The 19,012-nt window shown below is 41.9% G+C and overlaps 1 protein-coding gene across 4 annotated transcripts in view; it reads left to right on the plus strand.

Annotated features, from left to right (window-relative positions):
* The window catches only part of CTNNA2 (catenin alpha 2), a 1,186,106-nt gene that overhangs the window by 278,268 nt on the left and 888,826 nt on the right, over nucleotides 1–19,012 (plus strand). For all 4 annotated transcript variants that reach the window (XM_075562525.1, XM_075562526.1, XM_075562527.1 and 1 more), the window contains exons 4-5: nucleotides 7,601–7,720; nucleotides 12,923–13,189. In XM_075562525.1, the coding sequence (XP_075418640.1) occupies nucleotides 7,601–7,720; nucleotides 12,923–13,189 (387 nt within the window). The remainder of the gene's footprint in view (nucleotides 1–7,600; nucleotides 7,721–12,922; nucleotides 13,190–19,012) is intronic.

Here is a 19,012-nt window from a genome sequence, read left to right on the forward strand (position 1 = left end):
ATGATGTGGAATAAAAGAGGGGACAAGGATCATTCTTGTCTGGTTCCCTTTTTCAGTGGGAGTGTTTTAGTCTTTTCTCCATTTACTACTGCATTAGTTATTGGTTTTTCCCATAAGGTTTGTATTATATAGAGGAATTTTCCTTCCATTCCGATCTTCCTGAGTATCTTCAAAAGGAATGGATGTTGGATGTTGTCAGATGCTTTTTCTGTGTCTATCACTATTATCTTGTGGTTCTTATCATTTTTCTTGTTAATGTGGTTAATAATGTTGATGGACTTTCGGATATTGAACAATCCCTGTATCCTGCAATGAATCCCACTTCATCACAATGAATTATCCATTTTATAGATTTTGTATTCTATTGGCCAATATTTTGTTAAGGGTTTTTGTGTCTTCCAAGTTGTTAAATTTATTGGAGTACAGGCCTTTATAGCACTGTGAAATTAATCTCTTAATTTCATTAGGGTATGCAGTAGTTACATAATCTGTTTTCAATTTGAGACTTAAGAGTGAAGGGGTGTGGTTTAGCCTGTCAATCAGGTTGCAGCTTGATGACCTCATTTGAAGGAGTAAGGAGATAACTCATTGTAGGCAGGACACACAAACATTCCATGTAAGATATTCCTGTTGAGAAGACACATGGAGCTATGCTAGACCCATGGAGCTGAAGGAGCCACATGCAGATTATTACCAGCGCTGAGATGTTTCCACTACCACCAGATCCACAAGACTTTCCACTCACTGGCCTGGGATATTCCTGCATTTGGACTCATTGCATGTGTTGTGTGAGTCTGAAGAGGGATTTATAGATTGGTATTGGACATATGGGTTAATAGCAGTCTAATGGACTTGATATGAACCGGACTGGTATATTTTCTCAATATTCAATTGCTCTTATATATAAAGCTTTTTCTTATGCATATGAGTGTCTATGAATTTGTTTCCATAGTATATTCATAATACTACAGGGTTTGTTTTAATGTTCCCCATTTCATTCCTCCTCCTGGCTGTTGATGTTTATTCCTACCTTTCTTTGATTAGATGTGCTAACAGTCTATCGATTCTGTTAATCCTTTCAAAGAACCAGTTTTTTTTTACTGAATTGTGTTTTTTTTCACATTATTTTATTGTTTTCCCACTCATTTATCTCTTCCTTGGTTTATATTATTTCTTTTCTCTTGCTATTGGTAGGATTATTCTGTTGACTCTGCTATTTGCTGGAGACTTTGTGACAAAGTGCCAATCATAAGTCTCTTTTTCTTTTTCATGTGTACATGTATCACTATCAAGTTTCTTCTGATAACTGCTTTTGTTGTGTCTCAAAGGTTTTGTAGGGTGTATTCTCTTCTCATTGGTTTCCAAAAGATTCCTAATTTCATCTCTGCTCTGGTACAGTGCCCCCTCATATTACAGTAGGGAGTTAACCCTCCTTTAATTATTTGACCGTGTTTTCATAACCATCCTTTTGTTGATTTCCAGGCTTATTGCACAGTAGTCCAAGAGAGAAGTTTTAGTGATTTTTATGTGCTTGAATTTACTCAGGCTCAACTTGTGCCCCAGGATGTGGTCTCATTTTTGAGTATGTGCCATGCACAATTGAAAATAATTTGAATTTTTTGAATTTGCATGAACAGCTTTAAAAATGGCTATTAGGTCAAGCTGCCGAAATACAGAGTTTTGAAGATGTTACTCCACTCTCTCCTCTTCTCCATCGATCTGAGCACATTCTTATCTGAGTACTTTTATATAAGTGACTTTCTTTTTCTTCCCTAGCGCCTCATGATTTTCTCCTTTTCCTCAAAGTTGGGTAGTTTACCTACTATGTGCCTTGGCAACTTCTTCCTGGGATGCAGTCTAGCTGGTGTCCTTTCAGCATCCTGAATGATTTCATGATTCTCATTTGTTAAGCTGTGTACGTTTTCTTCCAAGAAATCCATCTCTATTTTTGCAACTGAATTCTTCATTGTGTCTTGTTCTGGTAACCTAATTATTCAAATCTTGTTCCTCTTCTTAGCATCAGACATTGTTTTAGGTTTTCTTCAGCTTCTTTGATTAGCTTGTTTGACTGTCTCCCCCATTTGTTGACGTCTGCCTTGTTGTGCTGAAGGTCACTGATATGGTTCTCTGCTTCTTCCAGTCTGTTAATGATGTCTGTTAACTTGCTATTTGCTTTTTTCACCTCATCCCTTAACTCTCATATTTCCCTTTGGTGCCTGATCTTTATCTCCTTTATTGATTCAGTCTTTTTCTGTAATGCTTCTCTCATAGCTTGTATGACTCCAAGAAGAATTCTGAAGACTTCTTTCTGTGATAGATCAATGTCTGTTTCTTCTATGCACGTCATTAGGTTTGAGACTTCTTCCAACATTTCCTTTTGTTTTTTCCTGTTTGTTTTGTTGTTGTTGAGGTTTCTGTGGCTGGTTGCTGTCTGTGTTCCCTTTTAGAGAAGTCCAGCAGCATTTCCCAGAGAGATGAAGAACACTTGGCTCTCTTTTTGGCTGACTTGTGGGAATGCTTCTTCAAACTCCCTGCATCTAACTGCACTGAGGGTTGGGTTACCACTTTATCCTCTTGTGGTTTTACTCTTTCACTACCCAACCAGTATCCTGCAGTTTGGAAGGAAAGTTGGATGGCCCTCTCAGGGGACACTGACCAGGCAGTTGTAGGCCCATGAGTATGAGGCTGCATTGAGTAATTTCACAGGAAGCCATGGTGGTGTGGCCCAGGGTGGCTTGTAGTGCCTCTTAGGGCATGCAGGGGTGCCTCGTGCACTGGGAGTACTGCAAAATAAAGGTGGGTGTGCCCACTTTGGCGTAGAACACCACAGATGCCAGGTGGAATTTTCCTAGTTGGCAAATCACTTTGAAGGTTGGATGGAGTTTCCTACAACAGCGTGGAGTGATGGGGAGGGACTTGTGAAGCATTGTGGAAAGTGGGAGGATGTTCCCTCAGCCATATGTTGGGCCATGAATGGTGGGCAGGAATCCCCTAGCCATATAGAGCACCATGGAAGGCAAACATTAGTTCCTTTAGCAGAATGGAGCAACACAAAGGCAGGCAGGTGTTCTTCAACCTGCTTAGAGGGCAGTGGAGGACAGGCAGGAGTTCCCCCAGCTGCTTTCAGGGTGATGAAATCTCACAGAAGTTCCCCCATCATTTGGGGGGCAGCAGAAAGTGAGTGGTATTTCTCCAGCAGCTTGGAGGGCTGTGGAAGTCTGACAGGAGTTCCTCCAGCCATTTAGGGGATGATGGATGTTCCCCAGCCACTTGGAAGGTGGTGGGGGAGGCGGACCGGAGTTGCCTTAGTCACATGTAAGGCCACAGTATATGGGTTGGAGCTTCCCAAGCTTGGTGAGGACAGGCGGAGTTGCCATAGTCAGAGGGAAGTGTCCTGGAGCCCAGAAGTGGTGTGTGAAAGGAAAGAGGGGGAATAAACAAAATAGAAAAAAAAACTGAGCCAGCCATGACTATAGCAGGAAAAAGAGAAGAGAGAGAAAACAGTAAAGAAATTGATGAGCCCTAACTGCCTGACCATGGGGCTGGTTTAAAGCCTACCCATAGGTGGTAGCAGTTATGGCTATGTTGAAGTAAAGTCCTTGTGCCCCCCCCCAAAGTAGCCTGGTGCTGGCCAAACTAGCCCCATGCCAGTCTGCACTGCACAGGGACTAAAGCTAAGACCCAGCTGGCCTCCTCAGTGGTAAGCCCAAAGCCCACAGCTTTTTCAAACTTAGTGAATCTGGGTCTACTATCTTTATGATGCTACTCCTCTGAACTGGAAGAGTAGAGTTTCCCTCTCAGCAGCTCTCCTGTGCTGATTTCTGTGGAGTCTCTCTGGTGTGTGTTACTCGGTCACCGTCTTGCCGGAACACGGATAGATATTTAAATATCATTTTTGACAATGAATACAATCCCATTTTTCTTGATTGGTCATTCTTTGGAGGATAAACCATAGGATTTTTAAAATTCAAAATGACCAATACATTTCAGCATACAAACACCTAATAAGATAAGATGGACCTTTGCTGAGAGCAGAGAATAACAGAAAGACATTCACTTGTGTTTCATTGACAATGAAAAGACATTCAATTGTGTGGATCTTAAAGTATGGTAATTCTTAAGAAGAGTACAAATTCTAGTAAACTTCATTGTGCCCATGGAGAATCTGTGCTTGGATCAAGAAGAAGTTGTTTGATTAGAACAACGGAATATCAGGAAAGGTGTGTATCAGAGTTGTATCCTCCCACCATACTCAATAAATATGTACACTGAGCAAATAATAAGAGACACTCGATTATGTGAAGAAGATTGGAGGTATCAGGAATAGAGGGAAGCTTATTAACAATCTGTGATATGTAGATGACACAACCTTGCTTTCTGAAATTGAGAAGGTCTTGGAACACTTGTTGATGAAGCTCAGGATTTCAGCCATCATAAGAATTATAGCTCAAAGTAAAGAAAACAAAAATCCTCATTTCTGGACCAGTAGGATACATCATGATAACCAGAGAAAAGATTGAAATTGTCAAGGATTTCTTCTTGCTTGGATCCACAATCAATGTGAATGGAAGCAGATAATGGAGCGATCAAAGGCCACACTCTATTAGATGAATCTGTTGCTCAAGACCTCTTTAAAGGGTTTAAAAGCCAGCATAGTACTTTGAGGACTGATGTGTGATTGACCCAACTCATGGGATTTTCAGTTGCCTCTTACTATGTTAAAGTAGGACACTGAATAAGGAATATTGATGAAAAAATTATTTGTTTGGACTATGTTAGTGGAGAATATTTACACCAATGTTGAATATTGATGGAGAATACCATAGACTGTCAAAGAACAAATGGTCTGTCTTGGAAGAAGTACAGCCAGTATACTTCTTAGACGCAAGGATAGGAATAGGAATTGGTTCCTACGTATAGGAACTTACTTCATGGCACCTAACAACACCTATATTATTGATCTTTATATGTTCCATTTCATTTTTAATGACTTCCAATTTGCATAGATTCATATTTCGTACATTCCAAGTTCCAGTTCTTCATTGATGTCTGTAGCTGTTTCCTCTCCTGTTGGGTGGTACACAATCACTACATGAAGGTGCTGAAGGCATTCCTCCCCTGGGCTTGACTTCACCTACATCATTTTGTTTGACTCTATTTTCAAAAGTCAGCTTTTCCTTGCTCATATTTTGAGTGCCTTCTGACTGACCTGTGGTCTTATATTCTGGCACTATCTCTGACAATGTTCTGCTTCTATTTATTAGATTTTCAGTAATGGACAATGTTCCGATGCTGTCAGTCAGGTTCCGATGCTGTCAGTCAGTGGCTAATTCATTTTTAAGTGGATACTACATTTCCTCTTCATAGCCTCCTCATATCCTGGAGGATCTGCTGAAGCCCGTTCACGTGGGGCGACCCTGCTGGATTGGACATGCTGGTGACGTGGCTCACAGCATCACAGCAATAGTCAAGTCACCGCACTGTGACAAGCTGACAGATGAGTGGTTAATTCACCTCATAGCAGGCTTTTAATAAAGATTTGGTTAATGAATAATTCTCAGACTACTGTTTCATCTCAATTAGGCCCGTTTTAACCAGAAAAATTGAGATGTGAAGCCTGATGAAAGTGATTTGACACCCCTGTAACTAAACACTCATCGCAAGCAGAGGAGCTCTGTAAGAAGAGCAGGATTTTATGAATTCTAAATGACAAGCTTGGAAAATGGTATCTAAACCCACTAACAGGGAGCACATTTCAATGTCTTTTATAGACTTTTCAGTATTTTGCTGTGAAATTTGAGTGTAAATAGTAATGAAAGAGATATCTAACTCAGCAAAAATGTCCTCCCTTGGTGTTCAGACCCAGCTGGGTTTAGGCAGTAAAACAGCTGTCTCCTGGGCCCAGTCAGAAAGTCTAATTAGATTAACCTTCTGAATATAACTGTCTATATTTGAATAGATGTTACATATCCATGGTGCTGCCTTATAAACAAAACAAAGACTCCATTGAAATAAAAGTATAAATAAAAACCAGCATCTGGAATCTTTAGAAACAAACAGTACAAAAATAAATTATATGTAAAAAGCATAAAAAACATAAAAAATTGGTCTGATTAACAACTGGTAGGAGTCTTGTTTTATATTTATGAGAAAACAAATCTAGACTTTAGCTCCCTGTGAGAAAATTATTTCGCTCTTCCTTGTACGTGAATTCCTAGCAAACTAAATATAATCTATACAGGGTAAATGATGTGATGCGCTCCATTCTCACTGGCTTGTTGGCATCATTCTCTTTGTTCACTCAGTGAAACTTGATAAGGAGATTGTATTGATTACCTTTGACACCGTGCCAAGCTTGAGTTAATCTATCACCTTTTCCAGCTATTTTAGTCATCATATATATTTTTGTACTTTCAAAGGTTTATCCAGATGTTATTCTTTGATTTGCCCCAAATTGCAAGAGTCAATTCAAATTTTGCTTCGGTTCTTATATATCATATGCATTTCTCACTCTGCTTTACCTACCAACATCTCTTATTCCAGTGACTCCACTCAGATGCCTATTCTAGTGCAGAATCGGCTATCCAGACAACTTTCAAGTTTAAATTCTGATTTTGAAAATATATGAGATGCACCTTATTCACTAAGGACTATTTTAATGACAGTTTCTGCTAAAATTATTTCTAGAAAGATGCTACCTGACAAAGACTTAGTGGAGGTGTCCCTGCAACATCACAGTTGTAACTTTGAGTAGACACTTATCAAAATGGTGAAGGGCTACCATTTGCAGAATTCCTTATGTCATGTTGAGGATAAGATAAATTTGGAGTGAAAGGGACATCTGTACCCCTCAATCCTCATATCATATACAAGGGGAGTCTTGGTGAATTCATGATGCAAATCCATGGCCATCTAGCATAAGTTTAATGAAATAATTTTCCAGGAAAATGAAGCATAGCACATTAGGGCAGTATGCTTTTATTTTATCCATTCTCCCTCTACTCCTAGTTATTGTTACCTTGCATGGCAGCAGTATTTCGATTCTTAAGCTTGTGAAAGCTCAACATTATCCCTTCCCTTTGTATGGTAAGGTATCAATTCAGCTAAGAATTACAATACCTTTACTGCCAGATTTATAGGTGTTGCCAAAAGGATTGGGGGGACTGAAACTCAAACTGCCCAAGTCTTCTGTAGCTTAGAAGTTACTCCAGAGTTTTTGCTTTTGAACTTCTCTGCTTTGGGTTTGCACCTATTTTTAACATTAAAGATTTCTAGAATCTGTTTTTAAATTTGAATTATTTTTTTCCTTAACTACAGATTCCTTATGTTGCCATTCGAGAGTGTAATCTATGTTTTCACAAAAGCCATAACTGAATAAAATAAAATACGTATATAATTTACATTGTTTGAAGAGTGTAGCGCTTGCTTATATTCCAAATATCTGTAATCTATGATCAGAGGCATGTTGGAGATATATCTTACTACACCATTTAAATATTAATGTCTATTAATTATGATTTTGAAAAAATGACTCACCATTTGTAACATGTTTGAGTATCTAAGTACTACTTATTAATGTGTTTTATTCTCATCGCCTCAGGTGGAGGAGGCCCTGGAAGCTGTCAAAAATGCTACCAATGAGCAAGACCTGGCAAACCGCTTTAAGGAGTTTGGAAAAGAGATGGTGAAGCTTAACTATGTAGCAGCGAGAAGACAACAGGTGGGGACACTTGTGAAAAGCTAGAGAAGAAAACGCTCAAATGCAATCATTTCGTAGCTCTGGAGACCTGCGAAACTGACCAGTCCTTGAGTGGAAAGACTTATTCCTAACCGTACCAGTCCCCATATCATCATGGGCCCCAGACCACTGGTTTACTGGCAACACCCCCTGACCACCCCATCACACGCTCTGTGGACTGTGGGAGCAGCTTCCAAATCCATCTCTCCTTGTGTTGTAGTGCTGAGGTCACTCTCCGGGAGACACCTATGGTCACCCTCACTTTACGTTACCGAGCCTTGTTGACTTCAGCACAGTTGTGCACACCCAGGGTGTGCAGCGCATACAATGAAACCTCGATGAAGGAGAGGGATAAGCTAATGGCAAAATGAGAGGGAAGGTGGTGTGGGAGCGAGAGAGGGGACACATGAGCCAGTCGAAGTGAGAAGGCAAGGGCCCTGCTCAGGATCTTCTCCACCTGTTTTTTGTCTAGAATTAGAATCCTCCATTTTAGCCACCTCTATTTGTTCATTAAAAACAAAACCAAACAAACAAAAACCAAGATCTTGCCATTCATTTCTGTGCGACTCTACTGGATAGAATAGAACTGCCCGTGCGGGTTTCTGAAACTGTCAGTCTTTATGAGAACCAAAATCTTCATCTTTCTCTCAAAGGATCGGCTGGGCAGTTTGAATCACCAGCCTTATGATTAGCAGCCCAAGACGTAACCCACGTTGCCACTGGGACGCAGCATTGGGCTGCTCCCAGGAGGCCCACACACTGCTCTGTGGAAGAAAGATAAGCTTGTCTGTCCTTAAAACGGTTATAGTCTTGGAAACTCGCGGGACTAATTCTTGTCTGTCCAATAGGGTCTAGACGAGTCCCATTTGATGCAACGATAATGCTGCTTTGGAGTTTTTTACTATTCAATTTTTCTCAAGGAGATGTGTGTTCTCCTTCTCCCTAGGGGAGAATTTTGTTTTTTAATATGGGAGATTTGACTAACTTCCCTTTTACCCCTCCTGTTTCCAGAAGTATTCAGAATTTTGATCATTAATTTTTCTCACTTTCTTTGTAAGCAAAAGGAAGAGCTATCCAACAGAAGTCCGTTGAGTGTTCATCCTATGCTAGACTGATGTGGGAGTGGGGATGATTACTATAAAGCAGACCTACATTTAGTTCCTAGGCTTGAAGTGCTTTCAGTGTCCTCTGCGTGGCCGTCTCCTGAATGTCATTATTGAAATTCATTCTCAGGTGAAAGTGATTTCCACCTAGCCTTGGAATTTAATTCAATGATTCTCACCCATTTCTTTCCATAATTGTACTTTCAGTGGTCTAGTTAGCATTGATTCCACAGCAGGATATGTGTCTAGGACGTTCTTAAGTAACAGCCAACCCAGTGGAGAGTGTCCATTTGAGCAGCTCACACTCTGACCCCCAGAAGTCATCTCTGCTTTCTGCCATGTGTCCGAGGCTGTATCAGAAGGCACACGATCTTGCCTTTAGGAAATCTCTACTTACTATAGCAGATAATATCTGTTGACAAAATACCATACTGAAAAGAGTGGAATTTCCTAACCAAGTGTTAAGAAGGTTTATAAGGCCTTCATGACTACTCAAGAGAAGCTTTCTACTCCCAGGGCCCAGAGCATTGCTTAGTAAAGAAAGTATGGCCAAATATGTATTATTTACACATTTTTTTATTTGTAGAGATCAACATAAAGTCTCCTAATTCAGAGTACTCTTGGCTGGTAAAAGTCCATGTTAGTTCCTAGGCAAAGACATGGACATGGTCCGGGTGTTTATTGCTGAGTCATCTGAACGGTCCTTGAGAGCAACTATGCTGTGCTTGTTTCAGAATCAACATGGCTCAGCAACGCAAATATGCAAGTCACTGCTGTCAGACCATCCGTCTGCCCTCTACCCAATGAGCAAATAGAGACAGAACCCCAAGCAGCCAAAGATCTTTGAAATCGAACCAAACCTACTCCTCTTGAGACTTTGTGACCTCACATTGACCTCATGGGTTGTACCATAGGGCAGGTTTCTATGACGGGAAATCCAGCAGCAGATCGCCACATCCTTCTGTCATAGAATAACTGATGTATATGAACCATGCTGGATTTTATTTTATTTTATTGGGAGCTCAGACAGCTTCTATCACAATCCACATGTATATCCATTGTGCAAAACACATCTGTACATATATCGTCATCATCTTTTCCAGAACATTTTCTTTTTACTTGAGCCCTTGGTATCGGCTTCTCATTTTTTTCTCCCTTCCCCACCTTCCCTCTCCCATGTCTCCTTGATAATTTATGAATTATTCTTTTTTTGTTTTTCATGTCCTACACCAACCACTGTCTCCCTTCACCCACTTTTCTGCTGTCTGTCCCCTTGGGAGGGGGACCGTACATCTATTATTGTGATCGGTTCCCCCTTACTCCCTCCCTACTTCCCTTCCCTTCCTAGTATTGCTGCTCCCCTTATTGGTCGTGAGGGGTTTATCTGTTCTGGATTCCCTGTGTTGTGAGCTCCTATCTGTATCAGTGTACATGTTCTGCTCTAGCCAGATTTGTAAGATAGAATTGGGGTCATTATATTGGGGAGGGGAGAAGAAGCATTAAAGAACTAGAGGAAGGTTGTGTGTTTCTTCGGTGCTATACTGTACCCTGACTGGCTCGTCTCTTCCTTGTGGTCCTTTTGACAGGGGTTTTCCAATTGACTGTTGATGGACTTTGGGTCTCCACTGTACCCTCCCCTTCATTCCCATTGATGTGATTTTTATTTGTTTAAGGTCTTTGATGCCTGATGCCTGATACCTGATCCCATCGACACCCCATGATCACACAGTCTGGTGTGCTTTGTCCATGTGGCCTTTGTTGCTTCTCAGCTAGATGGCTGCTTGTTTACCTTTAAGCCTTTAAGACCTCAGAAGCTATATCTTTTAATAGCTAGGCATCATCAGCTTTTTTGCCACATTTGCTTATGCACCCATTTTGTCTTCAGCAATCATGTCGGGGAAGGTGAACATTACAGAGCACTGTGTTAGTAGAACAAAGTGCTCTTGTGTTGAGGGAATGCTTGGGTGGAGGCCCAATGTCCATCAGCTGTCATAATATTTTATAAAGAAATATATGTACATAGATCTATTCACCTATCTTTATATATAAACATATTTCCATATCTACATGTCTGTATTTAGACCTCTATAAATGCTTTGGCCTCCCAGTTCTTTCCTCTATTTCCTTTTGCTTTCCTCTTGACCCACTATCACGGTCAACCTTCATTTGGGTTTTGGTAATTCCTCTCGGCTACATTGCCCTTGATCTAGCCCACCATGCATGCTATGCCCCCATCTCCATCAATTTTTAGATCACTTATTTTTACCTTGTCCCTGCATTAGTTGGCACCCCCATTTCTTTCCCTCATCTCCTCCTCTCCCGTGTCCCCCCTGAACCAACGGTCCCATTGTTCTCTCCTTCAGATTGCTTATCCCGCCTATCTTGTCCAGATAGGCATGCATAGACAACAATACACACAAAAAATAAAGCAAAGGAAAACATAACAAAAAGAAAACAATAGCTAATGCAACAAAACAAACAACCAACAGCAAAAACAAGAAAGTCCTCAAAAGCTCCAGGTCTGTCTGTTGATCTTTATGAGTGTTTTCCAGTCGAGTCCGCTGGGGTGCCATGTCCTGGTCCCAAAATCTATCTTTGCATTCCTTGGGGACTTTGTTGCTTTGCTCCCCTTGATGCTTCACTGTATGCCCTTATTATTTCACCCAGCTGTGATGGGGTCGGATTGGGCACATGTCCAGTACCATGTCCCCAGTGCTGTCCCCCTTAGTGCTATGTGTCAATGAGGGATATCATCGAGTCTCCTGGTGGGGCCGGTCCTGCGATCCTCTCTGTGCATTGGTTGCTCTGAGCTGGAATCTTGTCCTCGGGGCTTGGTGGGCTGGTCTGTGTTCCACTCTTTCTCCTTCCCTCTTCCTTTGCTCCTCACCAGACACACCCTTCTTCTAGAGCTGCAGCGTCAGTGCTTCCTCTGAAGCACATTCCCCTGGAGGGGGGAACCACCCTGTTTTAAAGCTGGACACATACTGTCCCAGAGATATTTAACCAGCAATCCTACCTGGCTCTCAGAGCAGAGGGCTGCCTTCAATCTTTCCTTAAACAGTGCAAGCATTTTTAACAATGCTGTTCAGACTGAAATGAAAAGATTCACATAGGTATCGCTTTGTTATACACAAACGAGGCCATAAGTCATCTTTGCCTTCTTCTTTCTTATTCCCTAAACCACGGAATGAGGGAGCCCCGACGCAGTGCTTGATGCTTCTACACAGTGCTTCCACCCCGCTCCTAAAGAAGAGGTTGGAGCTTTTAATCATCAGCCACCTGAGCGAGAACAAGCTGGCAGTCTGCAGCCAGAGAGATGTCTGGCTTTAGAAACCACATGAGGCCATTCTACTGTGTGGTCCAGGGTCACCAGGGATTGGAGTTGACTCAGCAACAGTGGGCAAACCATGGATTAAGATGCAACTACAGGAAGGCTTTAAGTTCTTCTTTAAGATATCCTCTTCTGAACAGATAATAGCATGTTAAGCAAAAGTCACACACTCTGGTTGCTCGTGTTTGTGAGTGTAATAGAACATGGAGGCAAGCAGGCCTCCAGGAGACTGAAGTCTGAGTCTCGGGTCTACTGATAAATCATTCTGATCCAGGCACGCCCCCTACTTTGTGGGGACCTGGGGTTCTGAATTTATTCAGAAATCTTTACTGAGTTCCTATTATAGTCCAAAAACTGTGATGCAATAGTGCACATCAGAGACAAAGCCCTTTGTCCATGTGAAGCATACAATATAAGAGGGCCATGTGTGGGACTAAGTCTGTACAGTATAGTACGATCCGTCTGCCTGCTGGACGAACAACAGGACATTGGGGAAACAGAAGGAGCAGAGCTTGGCTCTAGATGTTGAGTAGATGACAGGTAGGAACAGGACACGCCAGGTGAGTGGCTCACCGTCAGGTGCCCAGGTAGGAGGAGGAGAGAAGCGCTGACATTTCACCCTGAAAGAATGTTTATGCAAAGGATCCCAGCCACCCAACGGGTTCCAAGAGGCTGTGATTCCAATCCCTAGGAAACACTCCTTCGTGGACAATGTCAGGAGGTGACCGACTCTGTGTTTTGTTCCCACAGGAGCTGAAAGACCCTCACTGCCGGGATGAGATGGCAGCAGCCCGCGGGGCCCTCAAGAAGAACGCCACGATGCTGTACACGGCTTCCCAAGCGTTTCTCCGCCACCCGGACGTGGCCGCCACCAGAGCCAACCGAGATTACGTGTTCAAGCAAGTCCAGGAAGCCATCGCTGGCATCTCCAATGCCGCTCAGGCTACCTCGCCCACGGACGAAGCCAAAGGGCACACGGGCATCGGCGAGCTGGCTGCAGCTCTGAATGAGTTTGACGTAAGCATCCGGGGGTCTGCTCCAAGAGGCATACGCGTGCACTGACCGTGCCGGGCTAGGGCAGAGGCATCAGAGTGGGACACGGCGAGGGTTGTGTCGTTTCCCTTCCTTTTGGGGGACTTTGGATAACACGGCCCACTCTGCACTGCATCTCGGTGATTAGGTGATTGACAGGCGCTAGTTTGTGGTGGCTCCTGTCAGGGGTGTTGAGTCAGTGCTGACTCTCAGTGCTTCTTTCCAACAGAAGACATATCGCCAGGCCTGGCGCCACCCTCACCATCCTTCCCTCTATTTGAATTTCTTGTTGCAGCCACTTTGTTACTTTCTCTCCAGGAGGGTGTCCCCTCCCGCTGACCCTCTCCCCAGCATTCCCTCTGGCTGACCTCTCCAGCATCCCCTCCGGCTGACCCTCTCCCCAGCATCCTGTCCGACTGACCCTCTCCCTAACATCCCCTCCGGCTGCCCTTCTCTCCAGCATCCCCTCTTTCTCCAGGGTTGGATACCTCTGACAACATTTCCAAAATCTGTGAGACGTAGTCTTGCCATTCTCACATCTAAGGAGAATTTGGGATCTACTTCTTCCAAGATGGGTTTGTTTGCTCTCTGGCCGTCCCTGTCATGTTTACTTTCTTCACCAACACACTAATGCCACATTCCTTGTAAGTCTGCATTAAAATTAAAAAATGGCTCAACAATTAGACCAGCACACGACAGATAATCTCAAAGGCAAACGTTTCATATGAAAGGGAGTTATTTAAAACTAAGAGAGGATACCAAGTCAGATTTTGAGTCATTTGTATCCTAATCATTGTCATTTATATTATAATCACAATAGTAGACAATTAAATCGTCTACCAGCCCTCTGCCATTCAGCTGATTCTCACTCACAGTGATGCTATCAGGTAGATTTAGAATGTCCTTTTTGGTTTCTGAGACTTTAAATCGCTACAGGAGTAGTCAGCGTCATCTTCCTCTCATGGAGTGACCGGTAGGTTTGAATTGCTGACATTGCGGTGTGCAGCTCAAAGCATAACCCACTGGAGACCAGGGATTGACAAACTACCCTGAAGGGATAGTTCAAAACTTTTAGCTGCTGTCACCTTCCATTCAAGAGTATGACCACCCCAGCTTTCCCATCTTCATCCAAGCCATTTTCTTTTGAAAAAAAATTAATAAATCACTTTATTGGGGCCTCTTACAGTTCTTATAATTACCCATACATCAATTGTGCCAAGCATATTTGTACATATGTTGCCATCATCATTTCCAAAATATTTTCTTTCTACTTGAGCCCTTGGTATCAGCTCCTCTTTATCTCTCTTACTTCAATGGTTGCAGCATAGTGTAGTGTTAAAAAAATTCTTTGCATTCATAAAATCAAACTTAACGCACTGTAGGGACAATCTATTAGAGCAGTACTTTTATGGCCACAGGTCTAACTTTAAATTGTTCCCGTCTACTACCGTGAGATCTTCTCATGCTGCACAAATAAGGCTGTTGGGCATTCTCACATGCACATAACTGTCAAAGCATCATTATAAAACATAATCTTTTCAACAAAACCCAGTATATTGAAAAATAATAGTTAGTTATTATATACAATGATAGTCAAAGGTTTATCTACATAATCACAGGAACTTTCTTAAACTAAAATATCACCTAGCTATTGCTTCCTAATGTATCCTGCAGGTAGGTCTGTACATTTCTGAAGGTGAAGTTTCAGCGTGTCTAAACCTTCCTGGAAGGACTCCAGAGGCGTCAGTTACACAGTGTCAACACAGCAGTTTGTGTCCTTGGTGACTCAGATGGTGCTCCTTCCAAAAGGTCTTAAATTTGGAAACAAAGGAATCCTGAAGGGGCACCAACAAGGGTCCCAGGTGGCTGGAGCGCGGCTCCCAATGAAATGCTCGCAGGACAGCAAGTGCCGCTCTCAAAGAAGGAGCTACTATCTTGTCATGTGTGTGTGTGTGGGGGGGGGGGGGTCCTCAATGTGACTTTCTTGGCTTCTATTTCTCAAATACAGTTTTGAATTTTCTTAAAGTGCTTAAAAAATCATCATTGGCCATTGTGTGCCTTTTGAGAAAACCTGTCAAGTTTACCCCCTACCAATCCCCTAGTAGAGCATGTGGACTGGCCTCGACTGGCCCGACATCACCTCAGAAGCCGCTGTTTTCATGGTGCCTCTTTCTGTTCTTTTTCTTAACGCTCTAAGGAGAGCACTTTTCTGCAGTCATTCGGTGACTCAAATATGACCTAGTAGTGGATTAAAAATAAGGGAGATTTTAGCATCTTTATACTCATACATTCAAGTTACAGGTTCATCTCTCCTATGAGCAGCTATAACTCAGACTTGGTTCTCAGTGGCCTGTGTTCTGTGTGCCTATGGGCACTGTGGAAGACCTTGTGCATGGATGACTGGAGCCCTAGCAGCAGTAGCGTTTCTCACCTTCTCTTGCACGTGAACATGGATCTGACTATGCCTATACATATGCACATGTACCTAAATATACATATCAATGTATATGTATATATAGTGATATCTATATGCATATGTATCTAACAAAATATTATCTAATGTTAAAAGTTTTATTTTTCAGAGGGTAAAAAATATATACCCACCAAGCTGTTTGCTGTAGCAATTCATAGACACAGTAGTGCCACTTAGGATCCCCGGAGGTGCAGTGGCGGATATGCACCAGGCCGCTGACCATACAGTTTGCGGTTGGAGACCCGAGCCACTCCATGGGCAAATGATAAGATTTCCCACTGCCATGAAGTCCCAGAACCCCACCGACGGGGTTGCTAGGAGCTAGCATTTGCTCCATGACTGGGAGGTTCATTTTTTGGTGGTGCCACTTGATATGAGTGTTGGGGTATGCTGCTTTAAGAGAAAAATCACAAATGAATGCCTTTAGCAAATAAATTTCAGAGACTGGAAGTCTAAATTCAGGGTGCCAGCACTCGGGGTATGCGGTCTCTCTTGAGTCATGCTGGGGAAAGATGCTGGTTTTCTTTCACAAGGACAATGAAGCTCTCCTGGCGTGTTCCTTGGAGCTCTTTGTGTGTCCTTGCATAAATCCTCCTCTGTGCCTACGATGGTCTCAGCACAGCCATTCCAAGTGGAAAGGCTGTTCTCTACTCCTGACTCTTGATTGTGACAGTGAAGTCCCTACTCCTCCTGCTCCCATCCCTCTCCTGATGTAAGACTTACTTCATTTATGCCAGGGTTTCACCTGTGTAAGGGTGGTCACAGATCTAGTAAGTTGTGGGTCAAGAGAAACCTTACACTAAATCTGCTCCATTCATGAAATGAGTAGAATGACAGGAGATTGCAAACTCGAAGACAGCCAAGTTGACACGTATTTTGGAAGACATGCATGAAAGCGTGATTCCCTAAAAATTGTTGGTCAGTGAGTGGAATTCAATTTAAATCTCTGCTCAAATGTAGTGAGATTAGTAGAAATTATAACACATATGATAAGTATAAAACCAACTATAGGTTTTCCATAATTTCTGACATTAGCCTGCTTGCATAATCCTTAATAAAAATTGAAATCTTGTCATTACATGAATACATGCCATTGATTTTTTAACTTTCTTACAGACCTTAAAATGACAGTTACTTAGTAAACTTTTCCACAATTTGTTATTTTTTATTTGCCAAACTTATTGATTTAGAATTCCCTGGAATATGTCTTGAATAATAAATGCTGAACTTACATATGAAATGAATTAATGAAACAGTGGGTGAAAATCTCAGAGTTCCTGTGATTTACTTTTTGGCAAGCTCCATTCTTGTTGCTGGGCTGAGTGGTTTGCCAGTGTTATGAAGAGGTACATAAGGCTATGCCATGACACGGGGAGCCACAGACACGGGAAGTCCTGTGGTCAGCGCAACAAACACACATACACACACACGCACACACACACATACCACACACACACACACACACACACGAAGAAGAAGGAGGAGAAGAAGAAGAAAAGTGAAACCAAACAAAAACAATTATTTGAGTTGATTCTGACTCATGTGCTCTATATGACAGCATGGGATTGCTCCAGAGGTGTTCTGAGATTGTAAATCTTTAGAGGAATGTACAACCTCCTATTTCTCTGGTATTGTGCCTGGTTGATTTGAACTGCTAACACTTTGGCTAGAAAGTAAGCATTTTAAGCACAGCACCAGCAGAGCACCTTAGTATAGTGAACTTAAAACACACTTCATAATAATACTCATGAGTGTGTCATAACAACCTCATGGGCATAAAGTACAGAAATAACTTACAGTTAATAGTTGATTAGTTGGTCAAAACGGAACCCATGCTTATTGAATCAATCCTGACTCATAGTGACAGTGTAAGACCTAGTAGAGCTATTCCGTAGGGTTGCTGAGACTCTCTATTTTTATCAGAACTGATAGCCAACTTTATCTTTATGCAGGGGAACAACTAGGGGTGCATCTGGCAACCTCGCCTATAGTGACCCCATGTGTAACAGTTCCTTCCATTGTTGTGTGTGCATTTCTCTAAAGTCACGGGGCCGATTATTTTAGGAGTAGTCATCATTGTGATTCAGTTCTTGGTGACCCATTTTCTGGCACTGACCTTACCTACCTGATGGTAGTGATTTATGAAGCAAAAGAATGATGTTAAAAATTTATTTTAAAAGCTTAAAATTGCCCAGTATTTAATGATCCAACAAGAAGAAAAAGATCCATCCGTGGGAAATCCACCTTGGTTTCAAATGTGGAAGCTTGAGGTGTTAATTATATGGAGAGAAGCACTCTCTTAAGGAACACTGGAATATATAAAGTAAGGGAAATATAAATTTAATTTTAATATCAAAAGTAAATTATATTATAATGCCAGTCTTGTGCCTGAGAAACATTTGAGAATCCGAGGAGAGAGAAAAATTAAAAGCTATTCCTACAGGGTTTTGTTTGTTTAGGTTTACTTTATATCATTTGGTTTTTAAGTTTTATTGAAGTTAAGAGAATCTCTTGTTTGGAAACCTTTGTTTGAAATTTATTTTGTAGCTTACAATACTTTGAAAAATTGAAATTGACACCATTCAATCCTATCTTTAAAGCTCTCTCTATTTCTGATAAGTTTAATGTCCATACAGCTTGGAAGTGCTCTCCTGTCCGACCTGCAGGGTCACTGTGAGTTGTAATTATTATAATGGCAGTGAGCTTCGGATTGATCAGTCTCTTTCTTTTTGCTGGGGCCATTAATGTAATGATTCACTGTGGACGTTTACATCAGACCTTATTTCCTTGACTTTCCATAAAATCAAGCTGACTGCAGGGACCTGGGTACCACCTTTTTTTTTCTTAATAAGGAAGATTCTGAGTTTCCTGTATGATAAACTGGGGTTCAAGAGCAAAGGGCTTACAAAATTGCTGTGAACACAAAGATGCAGTAAATGCCAGCTGCAGCCCCCATGCCTTAATGCAATTAGCAAGAAAGAGCCCAAATACATAAAAAAAAGAAAGCCAGTAATCAAATCAAGGGCCATTTTGCATGGACAAAGCAATCCCCAATTCTTACTTCCACTACCAAAGAGATGGAAGAGGCAGGCTCAGGGAATTTTGACTTACGCTCTTGCTAATTTATTTTTGAGTGATTGGCATGCACACAGTGAATTTTATGCATTCATTTTTCCTCACTGCATTTAATTAGTAATTTTTAATGCTTATCTCTCTGGTGTAGTGGGGTATGCATTGGATTATGAACGTCAAGTTTGGTAGTTCAAACTCATCAGTTGCTCCTCTGGAGAAAGATGAGACTTTCTACTCCTGTCAAGAGACAATCTCAGAGACCC

This window comes from Tenrec ecaudatus, chromosome 11, assembly GCF_050624435.1.
Source record: "Tenrec ecaudatus isolate mTenEca1 chromosome 11, mTenEca1.hap1, whole genome shotgun sequence".
In the NCBI taxonomy this organism is placed as follows: Eukaryota; Metazoa; Chordata; class Mammalia; order Afrosoricida; family Tenrecidae; genus Tenrec; species Tenrec ecaudatus.